The sequence below is a fragment of the Mchenga conophoros genome, linkage group LG3 (assembly GCF_057382185.1).
Source record: "Mchenga conophoros isolate Kocher_MC1m ecotype Shallow Benthic linkage group LG3, M_conophoros_male_GT1.1, whole genome shotgun sequence".
In the NCBI taxonomy this organism is placed as follows: Eukaryota; Metazoa; Chordata; class Actinopteri; order Cichliformes; family Cichlidae; genus Mchenga; species Mchenga conophoros.
Genome location: NC_140528.1, coordinates 17,926,579 through 17,950,378, shown reverse-complemented (window position 1 = coordinate 17,950,378; position 23,800 = coordinate 17,926,579). Strand labels below are relative to the sequence as shown.

Here is a 23,800-nt window from a genome sequence, read left to right as displayed (position 1 = left end):
GGAGGATATCGCCAACTGACACAGTTATAATGAAGTGGACGTGACTGGGAATGAAAGAGGCTGCCAGCAAACCTCCAAGACTGTGGCTGTAATATTACCTTAAGAACAGTGTGCAGAGAGCTTCATGGACTTCAGCTTCATGCTCCCAGTGATGGGTACGACCCCTCCCTGTTCATGGATCAGACAGTTTGGTGTGAATGAACACCTGACAGAACACCTGAGGAATTAACTAGAGCAGAGATTGTGATTCGGGCGTCTGGTTCAACATCAGTGTCTGACCTCACAAATGGTCAGACTGGTCAGATTTCCCATAAACACAGACCTGCACCTTGTGGAAAGCAAGGTTCCCAGGTGAGCTGATTAAGAATGGGATCTCACTCAGGTTCATGTGTGTGTTTGCAGATGAGCAAATATTGTTGGCAATATCGTGTGGCAGCTGTCAGTTAGGGCTGCATGGGCTTAGAGTTAAGCTTTAGTAGGAAGTCACTGCAAGGTGACGTAAAATGATCTTATTATAAATGTTATTTATGTAAACTGCATCCTGGTACAGCATGCCTTCGTTTTTCTGGTTTTCGTCACTGACTTTTGATTGCATTGGTCTGATTCGTCTTCTCTACATCGATTAATCGTCCTGTTGTTTTGTCGCTATTAGTGAAAGGAAGCAGGATGCACACATCGGTGGGCGCTTTCAGTAAGCTCCTGTTCAGGCGCGGTGAAATGCAGAGGCAGAGTTAGCCACCGCCACGATGGAGTCGCAATACAAGTTTTGTTTGTATTTTCCTGTCGCCCAAATATCGAGTTTATCAGACGCAGCAAACTACACAACGCTTCCTCAGCGAAAGAACGTCTACCTCGGGGAGACTCTCCAGTTTCTGCTGGTGTTGCGGTTTCGGGGCTTAACGGACAGGGACGATGGTGCTCTGTCTCGGAAGGACCTGGGGGGTTCTTTGTGCGCTCTGGCGAGCGTGTGCGCCGCGGAGAGCTGGAGGCAGACACCGGCTGAGCAGTGTGACCGCATGAGCAGCTGCAGTGAAGACAGCGAGGATGTAGAGTGTAGGACCGCAGAACAGAGCGGAAGAAGACGGGGGGACAAGCAGACCTTCACACAGTGTCACCAACTCCTCAGTCATAAGTGCTCACCCAGTAGTGCAGCGATGCACAGCGAGACAGAACAAGCCAAGGTAAAATAAGCCAGTACTGAAGAAGAGGAAGTCCATAGATTTACACACATCTAATGTTTCTGCAGAACTGTCATCACTCATGGTCGCATGTTACCTACAACGAGACAGGAAAAAAATTGGTTTTTAAGTAACCTACACATATGTCCTAATTAGATAAAAAACAAAACAAAAAACAGGGTGGTTTAGATTGTCTGTACTCGAGTAGAAGTGCAGATACTACTAGTAAAAATACTCCAGTAAAAGTTACAGTACTGATTCTACTTATTTACTTGATTAAAAAAAAAGTAAAGGCTCTAAATGTGCTCGAAGTAAAGGAAGTAAAGGAGGATGCTGAACCCTGTGCTATGTGAACACAATGATAGAATAACAGAGGGGAACACAAACTTTAGTCTATTTTTGATTCTAATTATACTCAGCTTGAGTCTGAAGAAAAAGGAAAATCAAATCTATTTGCTGTTGCCTCCATTGTGGAGGGGACTTTGCCTGTAAACAGGAAGTGTGCACAGTCAGAGGTTAAAGTGGGTTCAGCAGGTGGGGAACCTAAAACTGGTTGTCACGGCTCAGTGTGGGGAACTGAATCAAACTCACACTCATTTCTCCTGAGAGCTCCAGTAGGTGTTCTTACTGTGCAGGCTGTGATCAGCTGACCTGCTGCTCTCTGTGGATGGACACACCTGGATTCAACCAGATGTGAGCAGATGTTTCATCCTCCACAATTTATACTGTCTTTATACTAGATGCTATAAAACCAGTATCAAGGTGGAGTTCATCAGTGGATCTAAGCTCATCAAATTCATGTGACTCTCTGCTACATGTGATTTAAGCTAACTGTGGCCATGAACCCACAGCCACTGTGCTTTACTTTAAGTCGTCCCAGTGCAGAAAACTAACCTGCAGAGGGTTTTCATGCCTTAGTTTGATTTGCAGCATGTTTCAAAATTAAAAAAAAAGTCACATGTACAAACAAAGTATCTCGTTTTAAAAAATCCCACGAGCATCCTTACCTTTAAATGTAAGCTCTCTTCTTCCTGCCACGTCCTGTCTGTCTGAGTGAAGTTAGCTCTTTCTTTTCTCTCCCTGTCAACACACTGTTACACAAACTGCGCAAAAACAATTTGTGTGTTTGCAGAAATGCTGCATTTGAAATAACCTTCAGTAACACATTACTCCCTTTATGTTCACTCACCTTCTGTGGGGCTGACTAGATGCTGAAGCCCTGCAGCTCATGAAGCCCAGTTTTAACCCCTGACTTTGACACACTTCAGCTCTTTTATGCATCATCCTCTGCTGACGATTACACAACAGGACTGCCATGGATGTGTTACTGTTTACACATAAATCAGTTTGATGTTTGGAGGCTCGCAGTAACAAATAATAACTCCTCTTGAATGCAAAGTAATGAGTCTGTTTTTGAAAATGTGAGGAGTGAAAGTAAAAGGTTACTTTTAGAAAAACAAACTACGTAAGTACAAAAACACTCTCAGCACTCTCCTGTCTAGTCCCTGTTGTTACAACCCGTCTGCGGGCCAGGAGATGGCATGGATGAGGCACTTGCTCCCCACCAACACCCACGCAGCCACAGGAAACAATCACTGGTCATTACATGGCATTTATTTACAAAGTAATGAGGCAAAAACAACAGAACAGGAGTGTCAACACTTCAGGGTGACCCGAGGCCAAAATAGTAAATAAAACAAAGCTAAGGTCTGATGGATGCCAACATACACGACCTCACAGAGGAAAGGAACCAAAATAAAGACAGAGTCTGACCTCCTGTCCAAAAACAGGAGAAAACGATGTGTTCAAAGTAACGGCAGCTCACCCACTCCACTTCCTCAGCTGTTAGGAGACGTGTGTGAAGCGCTCCAGGCTTTATATATAAGGCTGCAGCCAGTCATTCAGGAGCCGTACATCCATGCACCAGTGGCAGCAGGGCACCTGCACAGTTGAATTACCATAACATGCAGAGTTAAAAGAGTTGCTACAACAAACTGTTCAGGAAAAAACAAACACATACAACAAATGATTGTAAAACTATTCTTTAAATTTTAATTTATCAGCTGTTGTAAATGTCTATACATAAATATCTGCAAACAGAAAACTGAAACGCATACATTATTTTCCACCACAATTAAAGCTAAACTAGCATTAAGCGAGCACAGGTTTCATTTTTTATTTACCAAAGTGTTTGTTTTAAGAGTTTTACCTGTGATGGCAGCTGTTAGATATCGTACTGTTGTGACTGATTGTTTAACTCAGTCCATATTATTTTATTTATTTAAACAAAAATTGTCTTATGTTGATCTCCTGCAGTCTGCTTGGGTGTTGGAAGACCAGCTTATCTTCTGTCTCACTGTCTCTTTGGACAAGCTGCCAGTCAGTACACGTAAAGCCAAGGTTGGACACACCTGTATGCATGTACACGTAGTGTGTGTGTGTGTGTGTGTGTGTGTGTATAGATGTAGATAGATTGACAGCGCTGCAAACCCTCGGCCTTCTCTCAGTGAGCTTCATGCTGTCGTCACCTGACATGTTTCCCCTCACAGGTGAGCCTGTCAGGGCTCATTTGCTGAATTTCTTGCCTTCTTAATGAGGTTGGGACCATCAGGTGTGTTGTGCAGCAGTCAGGTTGGTGCACAGCTAGCAGCCATATTTGACAACTGTTAGAATTCATATTATGGCAAGAACCAATCAGCTGAGAGAAACAACAGCCCATCATTACTTTCAGAACTGAAGGTCAGTCAGGCTGTAAAACTGCTAAAACTTTGAATGTGTCCCCAAGTGCTGTCACAAAAACCATCAAGACCACGATGAAACTGTCTCACATGAGGACGCCCCAGGAAAGGAAGAGCAGGAGTCCCCTCTGCTGCTGAGGATACATTCATCCGAGTCACCAGCCTCAGAAATCACAAGTTAACAGCAGCTCAGATCAGAGCCCAGATAGATGCACACAGAGCTCCAGTAGCAGACACATCTCTACATGTTCAGAGGAGACTGTGTGAATCAGGCCTTTATGGTCAAACAGCTGCTGAGAAACACAAGGAGTGGACATTAGACCAGAGGACATCTGTGCTTTGGTCTGATGGGTCCTGGCCTCCACAGTCACCTGACCTAAACCCAGTGTGGATGGTTTGGGATGAGATGGAGCTCAGAGTGAAGGCAAAGGACCAACAAGTGCTCAGCATCTCTGGGAACTCCTTCAAGACTGTTGGAAACCGTTTCAGGAGACGACCTCATGAAGCTCATGGAGAGAACGCCAAGAGTGAGCAAAGCAGGACTCAAAGCAAAGGCTGTTTGGAAGAACCTGAAATATCAAACATGTCCTGAGTTATTTCACACTTTTCTGTTATTACAGAATTTCATGTGTTTATTCATAGTTCTGATGCCTTCAGTAAAAGGAATTTAAATGGTGTAAAAAAACGTAAACATGTATTGTATAGGTTCTAGTGTTTATATTTGTTAGTGTTTGTTTGTACTGTGCTTATTATTCCTAAATGGTACAAAACTGTTCAAAAGTCTTGACTCATCCCTGATTTCTTTATACACTCAAACTAATTACAGGAACACTTTTTAATCAAAGTAAAGCATTAAATAAATTCAACCCTTGGTATATTAATCTGGTCAGTTAAGTTGCAGAGGGGATTTTTAATCGGTTTCAGTTGCTTTGGTGTTAATTACATTAACTACAGGCCTACTAGAGGGCCAATAACAAGACCACTCCATCTATCCTTTCATTTTCTTCCACAAATCTGCGACCGGGTCACGGGGGCAACAGCCTAAGCAGAGACGCCCAGACCTCCTGCCTCCTCCTCTAGCCTATCCCGTGGAACACTAAAGCGTTCGCAGGCCTGTAGAGACATATAATCTCTCCAACATGTCCTGTGTCTGCCCCGAGGCCTCCACCTGGTAGGACATGCCTGGAACACCTCACCCAGGAGGCACCCAACTCCTGAACAACCTCAACCAGGAACTTGTCGCTGACCCGGCGTGGGCTCTCCGCCCTTTGCCAGCTGAGGTACATGGCCTCAGACTTGGAGGTGCTGATAAAAACCAATTCATTTACCTCTTAACAGGTTCACCCTGAGTGGATGTGGCAAATGTGAAAGTAATGGAGAAGTCATGGGGGATGTTATGCTGCCTGTAATAATGCTCAGCATGACTGGTTTGTTTGTAGGTTAGGGAATGGGCAACCTCATCCATGGAGGGATGCACATCCCTCTGCAAGCTAGGCAACGGCAGCTTGATGGCCGTTAGGTGTCAGAGTGAAATCTTTGGAGCCACTGTCAGATGATACGCTGGTGTAGCAGGTCCTGGGTTTCTTGTGTTGCACCAGAATGGTCACATGGTCTCATGTGACAAGAGTATGATGAAGGAACTGATACTATTGACCAGCCCCCACACATGCCTGACCTCAATCTAGACATTGTTTCGGTCAATCTGAGACTATGCACCTGAGACGATCCAGCTCAGTGATACCCTGGATCAGTTCTGCCTGATATTGTCAGGCTTGCACACTACTGAGTAGAAATGTTATTACAATCAACCAAAACTAAACTAAAAACAAAAACTAGATGACGAAATTTTTAAAACCAAACTAAAGTAAAAAAGAGGAGTGAAAGCGTACCTGAAGAGAAAAACACACAATGGAGTACATCATGGATCGGCCTCCTCGGAGCCCGCATCATCTTTACAGAGAACAGCAGCAGCCAACAACCCTATTAGACCTCTGGAAAGCCCTTCAAGAAGCCCGGAAAAATCTTTGTGAAGACAGAAATGACAAGAAAGCTTATCTTATCTACAAACTCTTGTTTTTGCCTTATTTCCACTGTGGTGGACTCCACTCACACGCAGGAAGTGTGTTGCTGAGTTTTGTGGTACGATGTTTGCAGTTGTTGTTTGTTCAAGAATAACGTTAGAGTGAGAAACGTTGGCGTGTGAGAGCTCTCGTCTCGTCTGTGTTTACCTCCACATTGGTGACCCCTGACTCGAACACGTTAGGAGCCGAGGATGACGACGCTCCAGCAGCTGCTGGCCCTCTGCCTCCTGCTGCAGCTGCGTCTGCTGTGGCGCATAAGCTGCCGGATCCCCGGGAGGCTGGAGGTTCAGTTCGCCCTTCGCAGCGTCTCAGGGACAAGGCTGGCACTGGCAGTCAGGAAACGCTGCAGACAACTTGAGTTTCAGTAAAACTTTATGTATTTATGTATAAGGGCGATCGTGGCTCAAAGAGTTGGCAGTTCGTCTTGTAACCGGAATGTTGCCAAGCCTCGGCTCGGACAGTCTCGGTCGTTGTGTCCTTGGGCAAGACACTTCACCCACCGCCTACTGGTGTTGGCCAGAGGGGCCGATGGCGCGATATGGCAGCCTGGCTTCTGTCAGTCTGCCCCAGGGCAGCTGTGGCTACAACCGTAGCTGCCTCCACCAGTGTGTGAATGTGAGAGTGAATGAATAGTGGCATTGTAAAGTGCTTTGGGGCCCCGAAAAGCGCTGTATAAATGCAATCCATTATTATTATTTCCAGTTTTCCTAACAAAGTGTAAGAAATTAAAGGTGGCTTAAGACTTTTGCATAGTACCCTGTATGATGAACTCTAGAGGTGGAACCTGTAGTTGAATGCCTCTCTGTGATGACAGATTGTAGTCACTGTGTGGAAGCAGATGGAGGAAAATGCAGAATTAAGGGAGCTTGGCTACCTGACTCTGCTGCAGTTTAGGAGTCCAACATGCACCTTCAGACAAGATCTTAGCACCTTCAAGGCACAAGGTAAACACGCCATCTCAACATACTGAATGAGCTCTGTGTGTCACAAGAGTTAAAAAGGATTGTAGTCTAAAACCTACAACTAATGAGGTCATAAGACTAGGAAACCAGTATCTGTCCCATTGGATTACATATAAATTATAATTCCATTGTCCAGTCTGATAGTAAACAAACACCATGGTTTCCTCTTTCCTAGTCAGCACTACCCTGGATGTTCTTCCACCTCCCAGTGTCCAGTGTCGACAGATGACTGTTTCTGGAAAACATCTGACCGTCCTCAAGGGTAGAACAGCAGCTCATGCACACACAGACACAAAACGTGGACTTTTATTATTTTTTTAATTGTATTTTCCCAAATCTGGATCTCTCCTAAACGACAGCTACCTGTCTCAGTATTAAGTGAAACAGCAGCCGCTATATCACGACCCTTAAACTAAAGCAGCTACGTGTAATGTTTAATGTTGATCATTAACCATGTCAGACGCCACACAGTTAAGCGCCATGATTCATTACTAAACAGTGTGATACGTGGTTTCAAATCCCTTTTGTTATTATGGAATTGACATTTTTTCATCATACAGTTCTCAAATGAATATTTGAGTGTTTCTTAGTTTTAAGCAAGTGTCTCATTTCCCCCCCACATAGTTAGTCAAGTAAGAAATTCGTTGCCAGGAGTAGTCCTAACATAAACCCAAACACGTTTAAATACGGTTTAAATGCAACAGTAGGGGGCAGCCCACTGGGGTTTAAATAGGGTGTAATTACTTGTGACTCGCCACTATTTGATTTTAGAGCTTAAGTATGAGGTGAAACGTCTTCAAGAAACTTAAAGAAGCCCAGCTGGTTGCTTTCCGAGCTCCTTAGAATTATCCATCACGTAGTCCTGCCTCATTTTTGTGTAATCAAAGTAAACGTCTGTCACGCTACCTTCATCTGATTTTTACTGCATTTTAAACTTCAAACAAAATGAATATACACAATATACAATACTATTCTGTTAAATTTAGCAAAAATTGGGAATTTGAATGGTCCAGAAAACTGCGTCAAGTTAGCAAAACACCAAAATGATGCAATTGTACCTAGAAGTACAATAAGCTCATAAACAGCTAATGATTAGTGGGTTACTTTTTCCTCAGTGATGAACTGCAGCTCACAGGACAGAATGTGTGTCAAAGATGTGAAGATTCTTCCAAACTATAACTCGTCTTACCTTCCCATGATGCCTGATGGCTCAGTGCTCGTAGTCGACAATGTCTGGTAAGTACATATGCACTCGGTGTGCAAATGCTTTGTAAGCAGGGAAGTAATTGGCAAGTTGTTTTCTGTGTTCTTTAGCCTCCTAATGAGCATAACGCTTTATACTTTCTATTAAAGCCACCAGTCAGCAGAGATCAGCATGGCTTCATTCTGTCGGATAGACAACAAATCATCACATTTACCTTGTATGCTTAGTGCCCTGGAGGAGCAGACCTTCATTTTTCAGCTGCAGCTACAAGAGAAAGAAGAACAGCAATCCAGCAAGGTGAGAAGGCACACTGGAGAGTGTGTCGTTACTTTTTTAAAACCAGTGCGATTTTGTGAAAACAAGTTTTAGTGCAAAGTTAAAGCTGCCAAATGATTACAATAAATAGTAAGGAAGTAAAGTTTATTTATATATTACCTTTCACAGACACGTGTCACAAAGTGCTTTACAAGGTAAAAACACATATATCATAAAACCCTGTTCCAATTAAAAGCTTTTTGAAATAAACACGTCTTTAGCTGCTTTTTGAAGGTCTCCACTGAGTCCACACACGGTAGAAATAAAGGAAGTGATTGTACTAACAATTTGCTTGCATAAACCGTGATTTATATATGATTTACAGACGTGGACAAAATTCTTGGTACCCTTCAGTCAATGAGCGAAAAACTCACAATGGTCACAGAAATAACTGTAAAACAAAAGTATAAGTAAATACAAATTCTATGAATGTTAACCATTGAAAGTCACACATTGCTTTTTAACCATGCTTGAACAGAATTATTTAAAAAAACTAAATGCATGAAACAGACCTGGACAAAAACGATGGTGCCCACAACTTAATATTTTGTTGCACAACCTTTTGAGGCAAACACTGCAGTCAAGCGATTCCTGTAACTGTCAATGAGACTTCTGCACCTCTCAGTAGGTATTTTGGCCCACTTCTCCTGATCAAACTGCTCCAGTTGTTTCCAGTTTGAAGGGCGCCTTTTCCACACGGCATGTTTCATCCAAAGATGCTCAACAGGATTGAGGTCAGGGCTCATAGAAGGCCACTTTAGAATAGTCCAGTGTTTTCCTCTCAGCCATTCTTGGGTGTTTCTGTGTGTTTTTGGGTCATTGTCCTGTTGCAAGACCCATGACCTGCGACTGAGACCAAGCTGTCTGACACTGGCCAGCACATTTCTCTCTAGGATACCTTGACAATCTTCAGATTTCAATGTACCCTGCACAGATTCAACCCCAGAGGACGCCCCAGAACATAACCGAGCCTCCTCCTCCTTCATTTTTCTGTCAGTGAACATAGAGCTGATGTGTCTTGGCAAAAAGTAAAATTTTGGTCTCATCTGTCCACAGGACATCTTCCCAGAAGCTTTGTGGCTTGTCAACATGTAGTTTGGAAAATTCCAGTCTGGCTTTTTGATGATTTGTTTTCAACAATGGTGTCCTCCTTGGTTGTCTCCCATGTAGCCCACTTTGGTTCAAACAGCGACGGATGGTGCGATCTGACACTGATGTTCACTGAGCATGAAGTTCACCTTGGATCTCTTTAGAAGTCTTTCTGGGCTCTTTTGTTACCATTCGGATTATCCGTCTCTTTGATCTGTCATCAATTTTCCTCCTACGGCCACGTCCAGGGAGGTTGGCTACAGTCCCATGGATCTTAAATTTCTGAATAATATGTGCAGCTGTAGTCACAGGAACATCTAGCTGCTTGGAGATGGTCTTATAGCCTTTACCTTTAACATGCTTGTCTATGATTTTCTTTCTAATCTCCTGAGACAACTCTTTCCTTTGCTTCCTCTGGTCCATGTTGAGTGTGGTACACACCCTGTCACCAAACATGACATAGGTAGGTAGGACCGCAGAGTCATAATTCTCCCTCACAGACAGAATTATGACTTTGTTTTCTGCTTGGCCGTCACCCAAGGATTTACGTCCCTGATAAACAGGAGGCTCACTATCTGTTTAACCTCTCCCATGAACTAACACTGGCCTCACTGCGTCAAGTGTGTGTGTGTAGAGCATAAGGCCCATTTGTAGTGCACATGCATACAACTAAGTGACAGGAGTGCTCTTGCTATTACTATTACTAATGTGACACGATAAAAATGTATGATTAATACATCAGAAAAGAAATCTGCCACATCACAGTGCTGCTTTCATTACTGGTCACCACCGTTTGTATTACAGAGGTTAGAACATGCCATAGGAATTAAAGGCACTCTGCCTTTTCTGTTTACTTTATACATGCTTCCCTTAGCCTGTATTATTCAAACTCTTGCAGTCTCAGGCGCCTGCTCTGTCTACCAGTAGCTGGGGATTCACTCCTCTAGTATTCCTGCTGATTCCTTTCTGTGCGCCGCTCATGTATTGAACCATTTGCCTGTTCAGCCTCCGATATGATGCCTGACAGGAGCTTCCATGTGGTACTGAGGCAGGTTATCATGCTTGCTGTATTTCTTTCTACTTCAATACCGATAACTTCCCTCCACGCTACCTTGATCTTGACCTCCAGTCTCCTTCTCCAGGGTACTGAAGGGTATTGATTAGTCTCAGTGATGGTTACAGTAGGAACTGTCCGTAGTGCTGCATTCACATCATCTAGCAGACCTTCAGAGAGTGCTTCACGTAATCTTGGTAACCGAATACGGAGGGTCCAAATTTAAAGCTTCACCATGATCCTACCTTTCAGGTCAGTTTCTCTCACACTCAGCGCTCCTTCTTCCATCGTACCTGGGCTTGGTACCCAAGCTCGGGTGGGGGTGATGATGATATCTCCCCCCAACTTGTCTTCCTGGCTCCCCCTTGCCGTAGCTTGTGTGTTGTACCTCGTCAGTCTCTAGCTGTGACAGCAGTTCCTTCCTCCAAATGTTGGAACACTGAGTTAGTAGTTGTTTTGCTGACAATCTGGATGCTGGAGATACCAGAGGTCCCACATCCCGCTCATGTAACCTCTTCTCCTGGGGTTACTTGCATATTAGTACTCCAACAGTGCCCTGTTCTCATCTCTTGCCGACTTGAGCCTTCTTGTTTCAGTACACTTTTCATCAGTATCCTGGCTCCTCAACACCTGACAGGGACCTTGTTAATCCTGGCGATGGTATGGTTTCCCTTTTCTCTTGCCCATATCCGAGGTAGGCTTGGTTAGCATGGGGCATCTAGCCTAGGGACCTTATCCCACCTGTAAAAACTGAAAATTTAATGAGGATGCATGGAAATCACATGGAAAGACCATACCTCATAATGCCTCTCATCACCTTGTCACTTCTCTGCCCTCTATGGGGCTTTCAGTCTGAAGCCTCCCGGAGAGTCCAATGTGAGAGGTAGAGGGGTCGAAGAGGAGGTTTTAATTATTAAATAATGTTGTTGTCTTTTCATAGGGTTTGGAAGTCCCATTGTTGGCTGTCCTACAGTGGCACAGTCCAGTACATCCTGCCATGAGGTAACTATTTGTCTTCTTGTTGAGGTATTTCTGTAGCAGTAGCAGTACATAACAATCCTGGAGTCTGCATGTACTGTGTATATGAAACGACTGCTGTGTATTTTAAAGTAATTACAGCTGCTGCTTGCATCCAGTAAAGGATGGCAAACAGACTTAAAGTTCCCTTTGAGTTTTTATTTATCTTTTGCTTAGTGTGGTCTACAAATAAAGATCATACGAGCTTATTTAACAGAAATAACATTAATTTCCCAGTTGATCACTATTTCACATGAGTCACTAGAGGGCACCAAAGGATCATCAAAAGGCTGCAGGCTGCTAAATACAAATAACCTTTAATATACATATATATATATATATATATATATATATGGAGAGAGAGAGAGAGAGAGAGAGATCTATAATCCTATATTTTTGGATCTACAGCACTATTATGTTATTTGACTGAACACAAACATATAACAGGATTTAGAGAAAATTAGTATAAAAATAAATTGATTAATTTCACCAACTGTGGCAAAATAAAATTTTTTTTTAAACAATTTAAGAGATGATATTTATATGACTTCCAGAATTTGTAGTTTAACATCTATTTTAAATAACAACTGAGTGCGTGTTTGCACCCTTAGCGCAGACTGTAGCAACTATGGATCATGTATGTGGCTGCACTACATTAGACCTTTGACCACTATGCATTGCTGTAGAAGGACAGCAATTGCTCAACAAACGCAAGCAGGCGTAACACTGTGATAAGCACTGCAAGAGGATCCTGAGTTCAGTTCCAGCGCCTGGGGCCTTTCTGTGTGGAGTTTGCGTGGGTTCTCTTCCTCCCACAGTCCAAAGACCAAAGTTTAGTGGGATTAAGTTAACTTATAATTCTAAATTGCCCGACTGTGAGTGGGAATGGTTGTCTGTCTCTATGTATCAGTCTTGCAATAGACTGGTCGACCTGTCCGGGGTGTACCCTGTCTCTCGCCCTGTGGTAGCCGAGCTAGGCTCCTGCCCCCCGTGACCCTGACAGGGATAAGCACATTGTGTCATTTTGTATGCCTTTATGTGTGAAATACAAAATGTATTAAAGAAGAAACCAAAACACTCTCCATATAAGAACATTAAATGACTTTTTTCTGTTTATAATTGTATAGAATTGAAATTGTAGTCTTGTTGTGCTATTTGTTTTCTCTTATAAGAAGAATTCCTGCTATATGTTCTAATAATAGAAATATAATACTTATCATGCTCTCTCCAGATGCATCTCTACTTGTTACTCGATACCCAGTGTTCACTTAAATCGTCCGGAGTTGGTGATGATGGCGTCCTGCCCAAGGACCGTCAGGCCTCAACAACACTTCTGGGTGAAATATACGCTGCTCAACAATTTGCAAGATTTCCTTGCTGTTCGTCTGATCTGGAATTCAGAGGGTGAGTATCAAATCCTACAGACAGTTCCTAGTGTGTGGGAAATAATTATTTGCTCCCTCTCCTGAATCTGCAGCGAGTCAATGGACAGAAACTGAGGTTTTGGACTTGATTAGCATGGAGAGAAATTGATAGACTGCTGCAACAACACCTACTAGATCCGTAGCCACCATTTTTACTTCCGTAAACAGAGCGCGTTGTGTGTGACGTCTGCTTTTGCACATGCGGGCCGCTTTGAGGGTTCACCCTAGAGCGCGTTTGCTGTCACATTTTATTTGTATTGTGAACAAGCAGCCAAAACAATTGGATTTGATAAAAAAAATCAGATTTGAGCATTAAGACCTGCAGTGTGAACGTAGCCTTAGATTCTTGCATTGGATAAATATTCTCTGCTCCAATCCTCTATCGGATACCTAATCCAGTCTAAATTCTCATTCTTCCCCCTGCTTATGTTTGTTACCTGCTCCTCACTGTCCATGCATCCATCTAGGAGGAAGTGAGCAGGATCCCAGTGTGGGAGCGGTTGTGTGCCAGTCTCCACTCAACAACCTGGGCCAGTGTAAGAAAGGTTCCATGCTGTCCTTCACTGTGGCCTTCCAGATTCTCAAAACTGGGATTTTTGAGGTACCAAAGGAAATAAGTTGTTAAATGTATTGACATTGTCTTAATATTAACAGTGCACAAACCCAGCCCAGTAAATCCTGTTTATGCTCCGTTTAATGTTTGATCCTTGAAGAACTTTAAACCAGGAATTACTACACCGCTCATACTGCTGTATTGTTTTTATTTGGCACAGTTTTGCTTGACAAAAAATGTAAGTAATGGCTTTCCATCTTCCACATGTCTATGATAACGCGGTAGCTGAGCCAGCATATGAAGTTTACAGCTTCTGTGCCTGCACCGCCCACGGAGCCTCAGTCACCTTTGAAAAACACCTTCGAAGGACGAAGCCTGAGCCGGTTAAAGAGCTTCCCCCACCACCAGCCATTTTGGTCAGTAAATCTCAGGTATGGAGGGTCATTGTACAAGACTGCTTCTCAAACTGTGGGGCACTGAGATACTTCCACTGGGGTGTGGGCGACTGGGAAAAAAAGTTTTTATTAAATGAGTAAAGTTAAGTTGAATTAATTGAAAACTGTAAAAAGGGAAGAAATGACCTTTTATCAACTTGGGTGGGCGAGGGTTGTGACCAAGATCAAAGATACAAGCAACAGAAACGAGCTTTCTCCAGAGGGTGGCTGCCCTTTCCCTTAGAGATGGTGAGAAGTTCAGTCATTCAAGAAGTGCTCAGAGTCGAGCTATTGCTTCTGGAAATGAGCCGGGTCATTGTTTTGGGCATCTATAGGTTGCCTCATTGGCTCCTCTCAGGTCAGGTGTTCCAAGGTGTCCCACCTGGAGGAAACCCTGTAGCTGACCCAAGACAAACTGGTAAGACTATATCTCTCTGCTGCCATGGAAACGACTTGGCGTCCCCCTGAATAAGCTGTGGGAGGTGGCTGGAGACTTCTCTGCTTAGGTTGTTTCCAGAAGAAGAAGATGGATGGATGGAAATTCCTTTGAGCTATGTCAGATTTAAGCCAAATATGTTTGTATAAAAGATTCACATAATAGACGATACACTTTTTAGAGACATTGTAGTAGTTATGCAAGATTTGAGACGCATTTAAGACAATCTTTCATATTGCACTCCACACTCCACAATGATGTCTGTGATATCTTTGTTCTGGGTCCAGGTCAGGCGCTATGGCAGAGCTCCAGACAACAACCTCTCCTGCAGGAACTGTTAATCGAGCCCCTCACCTGCCCCCCGACCCCAGCTTTGTTTCACTGGTAAAAATAGCCAAGAGAGAGTGTAAGGTACTAGTGCTGGAATGAATCAAAGATGTACACAAAAGGTAGGAAACTTTGGTGCATGTACTGTTCAACATTACCTGTTTTATTGAGGTGAAACATTAACCGCCTTCTGTAGTTGCACAATCAAAATGGACTGGCTCTTAATGTTGTAAAAATAAGACAAAACTTAGGAAGCTGGAGTGAAATACGTTTCATGTTACTTAATGTTCATGGTTAACATTCAGCTTCTGGCTGTAGAAAAACAATACAACAAGCTATCATGGGACTAAAGCAACACGACAGCCGAAAGTGTTAGTAACCTTTGTCCAAGCTGACTGGAAGGAGCGGTTTGATTCTAAGTAACTTTAGACCCCCTAAAATTAATTGGAATGAAATTTGTATTTCGATTATTTGCCATCAAATGGATAGTGGTGAAAAATGTCCATCTATCAAAATGTACACAAATGTAAATCTACTGCAAACTGGTCTAATGTTGGTACATTTCCTAGGAGCATTTTAAACTTCTTCTCACTCTGTTTCTCCGTTCAGGTGATCTGGACTGTGGGAGCTTATGACAAAAGCATCACTGTTCTGTGGCTGTGCTTCAACACAGAGCAGCCGTCAGATCTTTGTCTTCATGAAGAAGAAGCAGCAGTCCTACTATAATAAATGGTAAAGATGGAGTCAGTGAATGAGGAATGAAAGATGAGTCAGAGGACTGGTGCTGATGAGATTCTGATGTGAGCTCAGGTCAGTGGAGGGATACTTCTGTTTGTTACGCTTCTCCCTGATGACAAATTCCCTCCATCACATCAACATTTTTATTTCCTTTAAAGACCTTTTAAAAATGTTTGTTTTTGCTAAACCTGTTTAACTGTGTATAACTGTTCATACACGTCTCTGTTTATGCTTGAATCTGTTGGTTTCGCTCGAGTTTCCTTTTAGCATCATTGAGTCAGGCTCAATAGCACAAAGTAAGCTCCAGTATGTTCATGTCTCAAAATGTGGATGTGATAACAAAACTTTTTACTTTTTACGTTTTTGTAAAGAAATGTTTTTTGTTTTGTTTTGCATACTGTGCCATGTGGCCTTTATATGTAACAATAAAAATGTAATTACTCATTCTATTTAACATGTCAAAGGTTTACAGCTGGTTCTTGGCTTCTTGCCTCAAACTTAAAGGATTTATGTCTTAAACTATTCTTATGTCAGCCTCTATGGTTTGCACAGAGACTGATGGGCTAAAAGTTTTGTTTTATAGTAGGATCCAGTCAGAGTGTGTCGAGCCCTTGCAGTAGTTACTTACTTACTTTCAGTTTATCTTTTGATTTAACTTCTAGCAGCACTGTCTAATATTTCAGACCTTCCTGCTGTGATATTTGCCCCCTCCTTCATTTCCTTCTTGTTTTTGATTTATTAGACTTGCATGTTCCAGATCATAAAAAGACGAGGATAACCAGAGTAAATATCCCAGCAGCTGAGCTGGCGGGCAGCGCACTCAACTTTGTGAACGTGGACCAAAAATGGGCCCGATGCGGCTTAGAAACAGCTGCTTGATTTTTTTTTACATAAAAAACATTAACAATTATAAAATCTGCACTTTAGTTGTGAATATAATTTTTGCTAACACTGATTTGATTAAAACTGCTTTTTCTGTGCAGTAGAAAACGAGCGATACTGTAGGAGGCTGACAGTTTAAAGAGGACGTACAGTGGGATGCAAACGTTTGTGCAACCTTGTTAATAGTCATTATTTTCCTGTATAAATCGTTGGTTGTTACAATAATTATTGCACACTTTCTGTAAATCCAATAAACTTCATTTCACTTCTCAAATATCACTGTGTGTGTGTATGATATATTTAACTGACATTTTTTATTAACCAACGATTTATGCAGGAAAATAAGGACTATTAACAAGGCTGCCAAACGTTTGCATCCCACTGTAACTCATTTTTATTGAGACTGAAGATGATTGCATGTGCGAGTGCATGTTTGGAGTCATTGCACTGGTGGTACCAATGTCTTAGAATCTGAGCATCTGCCTAAACATTGTGCACAGTTTAGTAGAGTTAAATGCAAAAATAGGCTTACAATTAAAAAACGGACGTAACAGTTACAGGTATGTGCAGTGACTGTCAGGGTCAGATGATGTAATACTTTGTGAATGTATTAGGGTTAGGGCATCATGGGCCATCAAAGTTCTCATTCTCATTAGAACAGTTGTGTTCAGCACAGTGTACATAGGACACAACATCCTGAATATGTGCAGCTGAGACTGTAATCTTAGTGAGTCTGTGCACAGCTGCTGGGTTTTTGCTTTTGTTAAAAGTATTGAGCGACCTTTCTAACAACGTAACCCAGTTTGGAAATATATGTTCCTGGTTCTCTAGTGCAGCAAGTGGCATCAACCACACTGTGGGTGCTACACAGTACTTCTGTCATGGTCCTGGGTCGTGTGACCCAGTGTGTTATGCTTAACCTATTTTGATGTTTATTGTTTGCTTAGGTTCTTTAAGGTAGTCCAGTCCTTTTTGTAATTATGTTACCCTTGCATTACGTCTCCCTTGCCCTTCGTGTGTTTATGTCTGTGTGTCTTGTACTGTCAAGTTCATGCTGTCAGTTATGTCACCTCCCCCTGTACTACGTCTCCCCGGTTCATGTCTCATGTTTCCTGTTTTACTTTGAAGGCCTGCATTCACTGTCTGTGTATTCAGCTCACTCCTCCTGTCCTGTCGTTAAGTTCATGTGTGTCAGCTGCGTTCCCATGTGTGGCCACTTCCCCTGATCATCCCTCATGTGTATTTAGTCTCTGTGTTTCTTACAGTCTGTGTCGCGTCGTCTGTGTTCCCACCCTCCGTGTTTCCATGCCTGGTCTGTTGTCTTCCAAGCCATAGCCTCACCATAGTTTGTTCCCAGTTTAGGTTTTTGTTTAGCCACGCCATCCCTGCTGTATTTGCACACCTTGTTTTCAGCCATAATAAAGGCTCGCCTTCTGTTAAAGCTCACTCCCGTCTGTTCACTTGTGTACGCACCTGGGTCCATTACACGCATTCTCCACTCGGTCCGTCACAGCGGACCGTGACAACTTCCTGATTATTTAGTATTTTGTACCGTGTGAGAAACTATGAAGTCTGTGCGTTTGTGCGTGCGTGCATAGATCGATCTAGATTCTTCTTTTTTATGACTGACTGTAAGTTTGAGCTCACTTTCTTAATAAATTTGGGATTTCATAGTGTCATCAGTTGTTCTACACTGTATAAAGCTGTGAATAAAAATATGTATAAAACCTCTGCAAAATATTCTCTATTCATACTTTCAGACGTGTATTTTTAGTAGAGTTGACCAGCTGGTCATTAGTTAGATGTTCTCCCACGTTTTAGAGGCTAAACTTGTAAATATAGGAGTTTGTTTTTTAAATATATGAATAAAATCCTTTGCAGTCAGTGACCCTAAAATCTAGAGCTCATTTACATCATCAGATGCCCGTGACATGCTCTGGCAGGCTTTTATTGCCCTGCCTTCAGTTCCTGGGTTTTCTGCATTGTTCTTTGATAACTCTGTTGAGTAGAGGACAGTTGACTCGCTAGGCTCGTGAACAATTTCCTGTGTTTTGCCTTTAAAAACATGTAGCTTGCATTTACAGTATACTGTGTAAGATAAAGGTCTAATCATCTCTTAGTTTACTCAGATTGCACAGAATGTATATTTGTTAATAATTTGAATTAGTTTGGATAAGTGTAAGATAATAGGGAATTTCAGTTTTTACTATATAATTTTGTTTAGCGTAATATTTACAATTAAATTGTATTTTCTTTCCTTATTTAATTTTGACGTACTGTTCCTTTAATACATGGTAACCGTGCACGAGTGTGGAGTAACGGGGCTTTAACTAGCTGTGGAGTCAAACAGTTTTCTTACCGTGTACAGGAACATTCAAACGGATCACTGTATTTCAAGACTGGAAATAAATGTTTGCCTGTTTGTTTTCAACTACAAGCGGACTTTGTTGATTATGTTCAACTGCACAAGGACACGCATGTGGCCCGACTACCAGCTACTGCTTGCGCGGTAATAGTATCCATTTTTCCCCCATTTGCAGTGTGTTATAGCACTTTGCTGACTCTCCACAGTGATTGTAGCCCGGCACACTTCACGTTCCACGGTGTTTCACAGATGATGATGTGCTTTGGATCATGCGGTGTTCCTTTCCTTCTCTATATTTTTATCTTCCCATCATTTGGATACAAGTTAAACTTGATTGTATCTGTCCAAAGACTTTTTCCAGAAATGTGCCACCTCTCTTACAAATGCCCTGAAAACGTTTGGACTCCATGTAAAAGGTAAATACAAACAGAGCGGGCCAGTTTTGTAAAAACATTTATTATTCACAACAGAACTTCCAGTATTTAAAATGGATTTTTTGGGAAAAATAATTTGAAATTTGATAACAGCAACATTTATCAAAAAAGAGGAGATATGGCAGTGCGTACTAATGTGCAGCGTTTCCTATTCATTCAACAGTCTGCAAATATTTCAGAACTGAGGTTTCTTTGAGAGGAATGTTGTCCTATTCTTGTTTTAATATATGATTTTAGTGACTCCATCAGATTGTCTGGAGTTCATGTTTTCCCAAAAGAATGAAAAATGTTTGATTTGCCTGAATACAGAATGGTTTTCTACTTTCAGTCGTTTTTTCCATGAGCTTTGGTGCAGAGGGGACAGTGGTGTTTCGCTTTGCTGTCTCTCTCTACATCTACTGGCTGGTTATTAGACAGCAGGTTAGTAATGGGCACACTCTGAAGTAAAGACAGGGTGGAACTTATTACTCTGAAAAACTGTGGGCAGACACTACAAGAAGCACATACACATATAACTATTTATTTAATTAAACATTCACTTCAAATGACATGTTCAAGCATAACTTAAAAAAGCAACAAATAAACAAATAAGCAAGTCTTATCTTCATTTTTACTCTTCTTTGACATGACAAGTGGTTACATAGAGAAAAAATAGTTTCATTGAAGTTTGTCATCAAAAAGCAGTGACTTTCTCCTTTTTCTGGTTATCAATGTTTGTGTATGGAACACCTAAAACAGAAGACATGGGAGACATATTAGAGCTGAAAAATAAGTAAAATACACACACATTATATACATACGAGTATTTATACACAAAGCTTTAGTTGTCAGAGAGATGACATCACATTTGACTCTGGTATACAGAGGAGTTCATGTTGCCCCTTCATCACCCCCTGTGGTGGATTTTTGTATGACATGTATACCTATATAACTCTATACACTGTATATCTATCTGTACTAGATAGCTTTCACGTAGAATATTAGGCACGAGGTATTTTGCCCTTATGCACACACACGCACGCATGCACACACACACACACACACACACAATAAACATTTTTCATGCAGCTCTTAGAAAATAGTAACATGGTAACAGAGATACTGAAACACACTATTAACCTACGATGGAGTGTTTATTATTATGTAAAGTATTTAACCCATATATTTGATGTAGTTAGGCCAAGTATTATTCACATGTACATCATAAGATTATCACAAAAAGTACGCTGTTTGCTGTAGTAATGTGTGACCTTTGACCATGTTGTGACCTATTGTCAGAAGGCAAAGCAAAGGGTTAATTTAAGGGTGCCCCTTTGTGCTGGGCCCTCAGCCAGAGTCCTGGCCCGTACTTGACCCTGCACCTGCTGTTTTTGGGCGCGTGGGAAAGTTACTCCACAGCAGGGAGGTGGGTTCCTGTAGAAGGGGATCTGGGAAAGTCCTCTGGGCTTTTTCCTGCTGTCTGTCCGTTGGGGTTGGTCCCAACCTGCATGCGCTAACAGCGAACACCCTAGGGGAGCTTTGCCTTTCCTTCTGTTTTGCTGAGCTTCTCTGTTTAATAAAACAGCTGGCGTAGACCTTTGCTCTTCTCCTGTGATTTTTGTGTTTTTGACTTTAATTGGACTTGAGAAGCAGAAACCCACCTACTTCTAATCTGTGGAATTACTCACACTTGCGACCAGCACATCCCTCCTCTACTATTGTTGACAGTTTGACAGGAAGAGAAGTCTTTGCAGACCTAAGGTGGGCTGCCATGCTCCTTTTTTTAAGAGAGAAAAAGCTTCCGAACAAGCGACACTTATTCTTATTCGAAGGACGCTGTCGTGGATTTTTACCCATAACATGCTGAGCGAGGCACACAGAGTCTGAGATTTTTATATTTTGCTCTTTCGTTGTGCTTTTTACTGTCAGACCTTTGAGTGGATTTGCTGGCACATCCTTGCCTGGTGGTGTAGTGTTAATATACACCTGAATGTTCCAGCCCAGCAAACTGGTCACTCTGATGGTCATGTGGATTTGATGAGCAGGAGCTTGACTGCTACACACCCTTTCAATTTGATGCTTATAGTGACATTATGGAAACAACAACAACAACTACTAACAGTAGCAAGTGTTACACTAACTAGATGTTTATTGTGGTAGAGCAGCTTTATTGCGTTTTGGGGATTTTTTTTAAAGCTCATTTAATCTTTTTCCTGATCCTTACTTGTTGATTCCATGCTGATATTTGTCTCCTTCTTCTTCTTTTTCCTGAAAAGAGAAAAACGGAGGTTAGAGACTTTAATGTGTGCATGCATACAGTTATTTATTTATTTGAAGTTTTATAACGGTATTTGGAAAAAACAAAAAATATTGGCCCAGATATATTTTTAAGACATGTATTTGTGTTCATACAGTGGACACAGACATACTTATTCAAGCGCATATTTTTGTTAAGATGATCTGTTAACACTCACATGGTTTTCTTTTTGCAAACAAGAACAATGGTAGTCACGGTGATGATAATGACAGCAACTGGGACCAGAACCGCAATCAGGATAATCCACTTAGTTTCTGAAACACACAAAAATGAGAAACAAAGTCTTTAACCGTTAACCACATGTCCTCCACTCTCAGTGAAATAATTCATTTGACCAATCACAGTGAGTGCAGGGTCCTTACATGAATTTGAAACTGAGCTTGGAGGAGATATTAAGTCAATATTTTATATGATACCTCTTATCTCGACATTATATTGTCACTTTTCTGGGTTATATCAACCACGGACATTATAATTCTACTTTAGTCCAGAACGCCGTGTTGGCTAATACCTCTGATATCAGCTGATCCTAGTGCAAACAGATCTTATGATGATAAACAGTGAAGTATGAGACATCTAGCTGAACGTTAGTTTTTCAGTGTTAGATACTAAAATGTTTCTGTGTTTAGTCTTGCATCCACAAAGACACACAAAGACATCGCAGACACAAAGAGTAGTATAGAAACAGGAAAGTTCACGAGGAAATGTGACAGCTTTAAAGAATGAAGTCATGTTTCAGTCGTACCAAGTCCTCCACCGGTGGGTGGCATCACTTCCATCTCACAGTTTGTGCCTTCAAAGCCTTCTGCACACAGACAGGTGTACGTGTTGTTGCCTGAGTCCTGACATGTGCCTTCGTTCAAACAGGGGTAATTGAGGCAGGGACTTGCTGCAAGAAGACAAAAATAGGTGTTGTTGTTGACAGTTTAATTTAGTTCATTTCTCAGTTAATTTGTAAGATATTTTATTCACAACAGGAAACACATAATCACGGAATTAAACTGAGAATCTATAAAGTTTTAGGAAAAAACGAGGTAATTGTGAAAAAACATCAGTTTTTTAACAGCTGTCCATAAACAGCTGTGAACTGGGACCAGTTAGTGGAGTGAATGTTGTCCCATTCCTGTTTACTGTGGGATTAGAGATGCTCCATGGTCCTGGATTTTCTTTGTTGTATTTTTGCTTTTATGTTATCAGCCTGGACTGCACACAGACCAGTTCAGCACCCAGACTCTCCCACACAGCCCTGCTGTATGATTGTATGATTCAAAATACACAGTGCTCAAACACTTGCATGAACACGTACCTTTGTAGCAGTCACGTTTGAAGTTGTAGATGGTGCACACGTAAGCGTCCTGGCAGGTCTTCGGCTCACACACAGCACCGGTACTGCTACACTCACAAGACTGAGAGCAGTCCTCGGTCACAAACTTCTCTTTGAGCTGCAGGATGGAGAGATATGAGCGCACATCGTCACGTGGTCACATAGATACACAGTCACTCGTGTAACTGAAGGCCACTTACAGGGTAGTATCTGTTTAGGAAGGTGCAGCCACACTGTGCATATGGCACACAAGTCCCCTCACTCATAACAAAGCCGGCGGCACACTGGCAGCCTTCGACACACGAAGTGACTTCACACTCCGAGGGTGCTGCCAGGTTGGCGCAGGAGGCGGGGCAAGATGACATGCAGGGGGAGTAAGTGCTGTTGGCGGTGCAAGAGAGGACTGGGAAAGAGAAACGTGATGTTATTTACAGCAAACCGTTCGACAGAATGTAATTCTTTGTTTTGCAAATGTGTCTTAGTTCAATGCCTCACGTTTACAGGAGATTTGATAATGTGCAAGAGTATCTATATAAGAAACTATAAAGAAGAAATAAGAAACTGTAAACTATATAAGATGAATACAAACTGCATTACCACATATCTGTCTCAGTGAGGACAGCACATTACAATCTGCGTTTTCTGACAGTTTTGGAATGGAGTTTGTTTGTTTTTTACTTCAAATTATGAATACAAACAAAAACACACAACAGGTGGAGTGAGGAGATGGACTCTGAACTGTTTGTCTTCCCACATGATGTGAATGAAGGGCAGCATTTCTTACCGCAGTCCAGCTGCTGCCTCCACAATCCTAATGTAACTCCAGCCTGTTGACAAGCTGCTGCATATGCTTCATAACTGGCACAGCGCATAGCTTCACTGCCTCCCTCAGCACACAGGTCAAACAGACAGTCACTGAAAGGACAAACATGAGCACAAGCAAAAAGCT

The 23,800-nt window shown here is 42.0% G+C and overlaps 2 protein-coding genes across 3 annotated transcripts in view; one reads left to right on the top strand and one right to left on the bottom strand.

Moving 5' to 3' along the window:
* The first annotated feature begins 664 nt into the window (after positions 1-664).
* trappc14 (trafficking protein particle complex subunit 14) lies at positions 665-16,708 on the top strand. Of its 2 annotated transcripts, none has more exons than XM_085255114.1 (12): positions 665-1,181; positions 3,495-3,578; positions 6,812-6,941; positions 7,135-7,221; positions 8,075-8,195; positions 8,391-8,460; positions 11,562-11,623; positions 12,870-13,042; positions 13,530-13,663; positions 13,901-14,046; positions 14,773-14,934; positions 15,422-16,708. In XM_085255114.1, the coding sequence occupies exons 1-11, from the start codon at positions 747-749 to the stop codon at positions 14,912-14,914; spliced, it is 1,584 nt and encodes a 527-aa protein (XP_085111240.1). In that variant the 5' UTR covers positions 665-746; the 3' UTR covers positions 14,915-14,934; positions 15,422-16,708. The 2 variants fall into 2 exon arrangements, with proteins under 2 accessions (XP_085111240.1, XP_085111234.1); XM_085255108.1 differs by having other exon boundaries at positions 8,313-8,460.
* A 3,018-nt stretch (positions 16,709-19,726) lies between these two features.
* Positions 19,727-23,800, bottom strand: part of zanl (zonadhesin, like) — a 556,892-nt gene continuing 552,818 nt past the window's right edge. Inside the window, exons 114-120 of the mRNA XM_085255099.1 lie at positions 23,636-23,766; positions 23,052-23,254; positions 22,834-22,969; positions 22,273-22,416; positions 21,685-21,781; positions 21,435-21,478; positions 19,727-19,960 (exon numbers count right to left, since the gene is read on the bottom strand). Coding sequence (XP_085111225.1) covers positions 19,905-19,960; positions 21,435-21,478; positions 21,685-21,781; positions 22,273-22,416; positions 22,834-22,969; positions 23,052-23,254; positions 23,636-23,766 — 811 coding nt within the window. The 3' untranslated portion in view covers positions 19,727-19,904. The remainder of the gene's footprint in view (positions 19,961-21,434; positions 21,479-21,684; positions 21,782-22,272; positions 22,417-22,833; positions 22,970-23,051; positions 23,255-23,635; positions 23,767-23,800) is intronic.

Excerpts from the sequence above, each read along its gene's own strand:
- trappc14 (XM_085255108.1), top strand. The coding sequence starts at position 747 with ATGGAGTCGCAATACAAGTTTTGTTTGTATTTTCCTGTCGCCCAAATA. Across the intron at positions 6,942-7,134 it reads TAGCACCTTCAAGGCACAAG|TCAGCACTACCCTGGATGTT; the intron begins GTAAACACGCCA and ends CCTCTTTCCTAG. Across the intron at positions 8,461-11,561 it reads AAGAACAGCAATCCAGCAAG|GGTTTGGAAGTCCCATTGTT; the intron begins GTGAGAAGGCAC and ends GTCTTTTCATAG.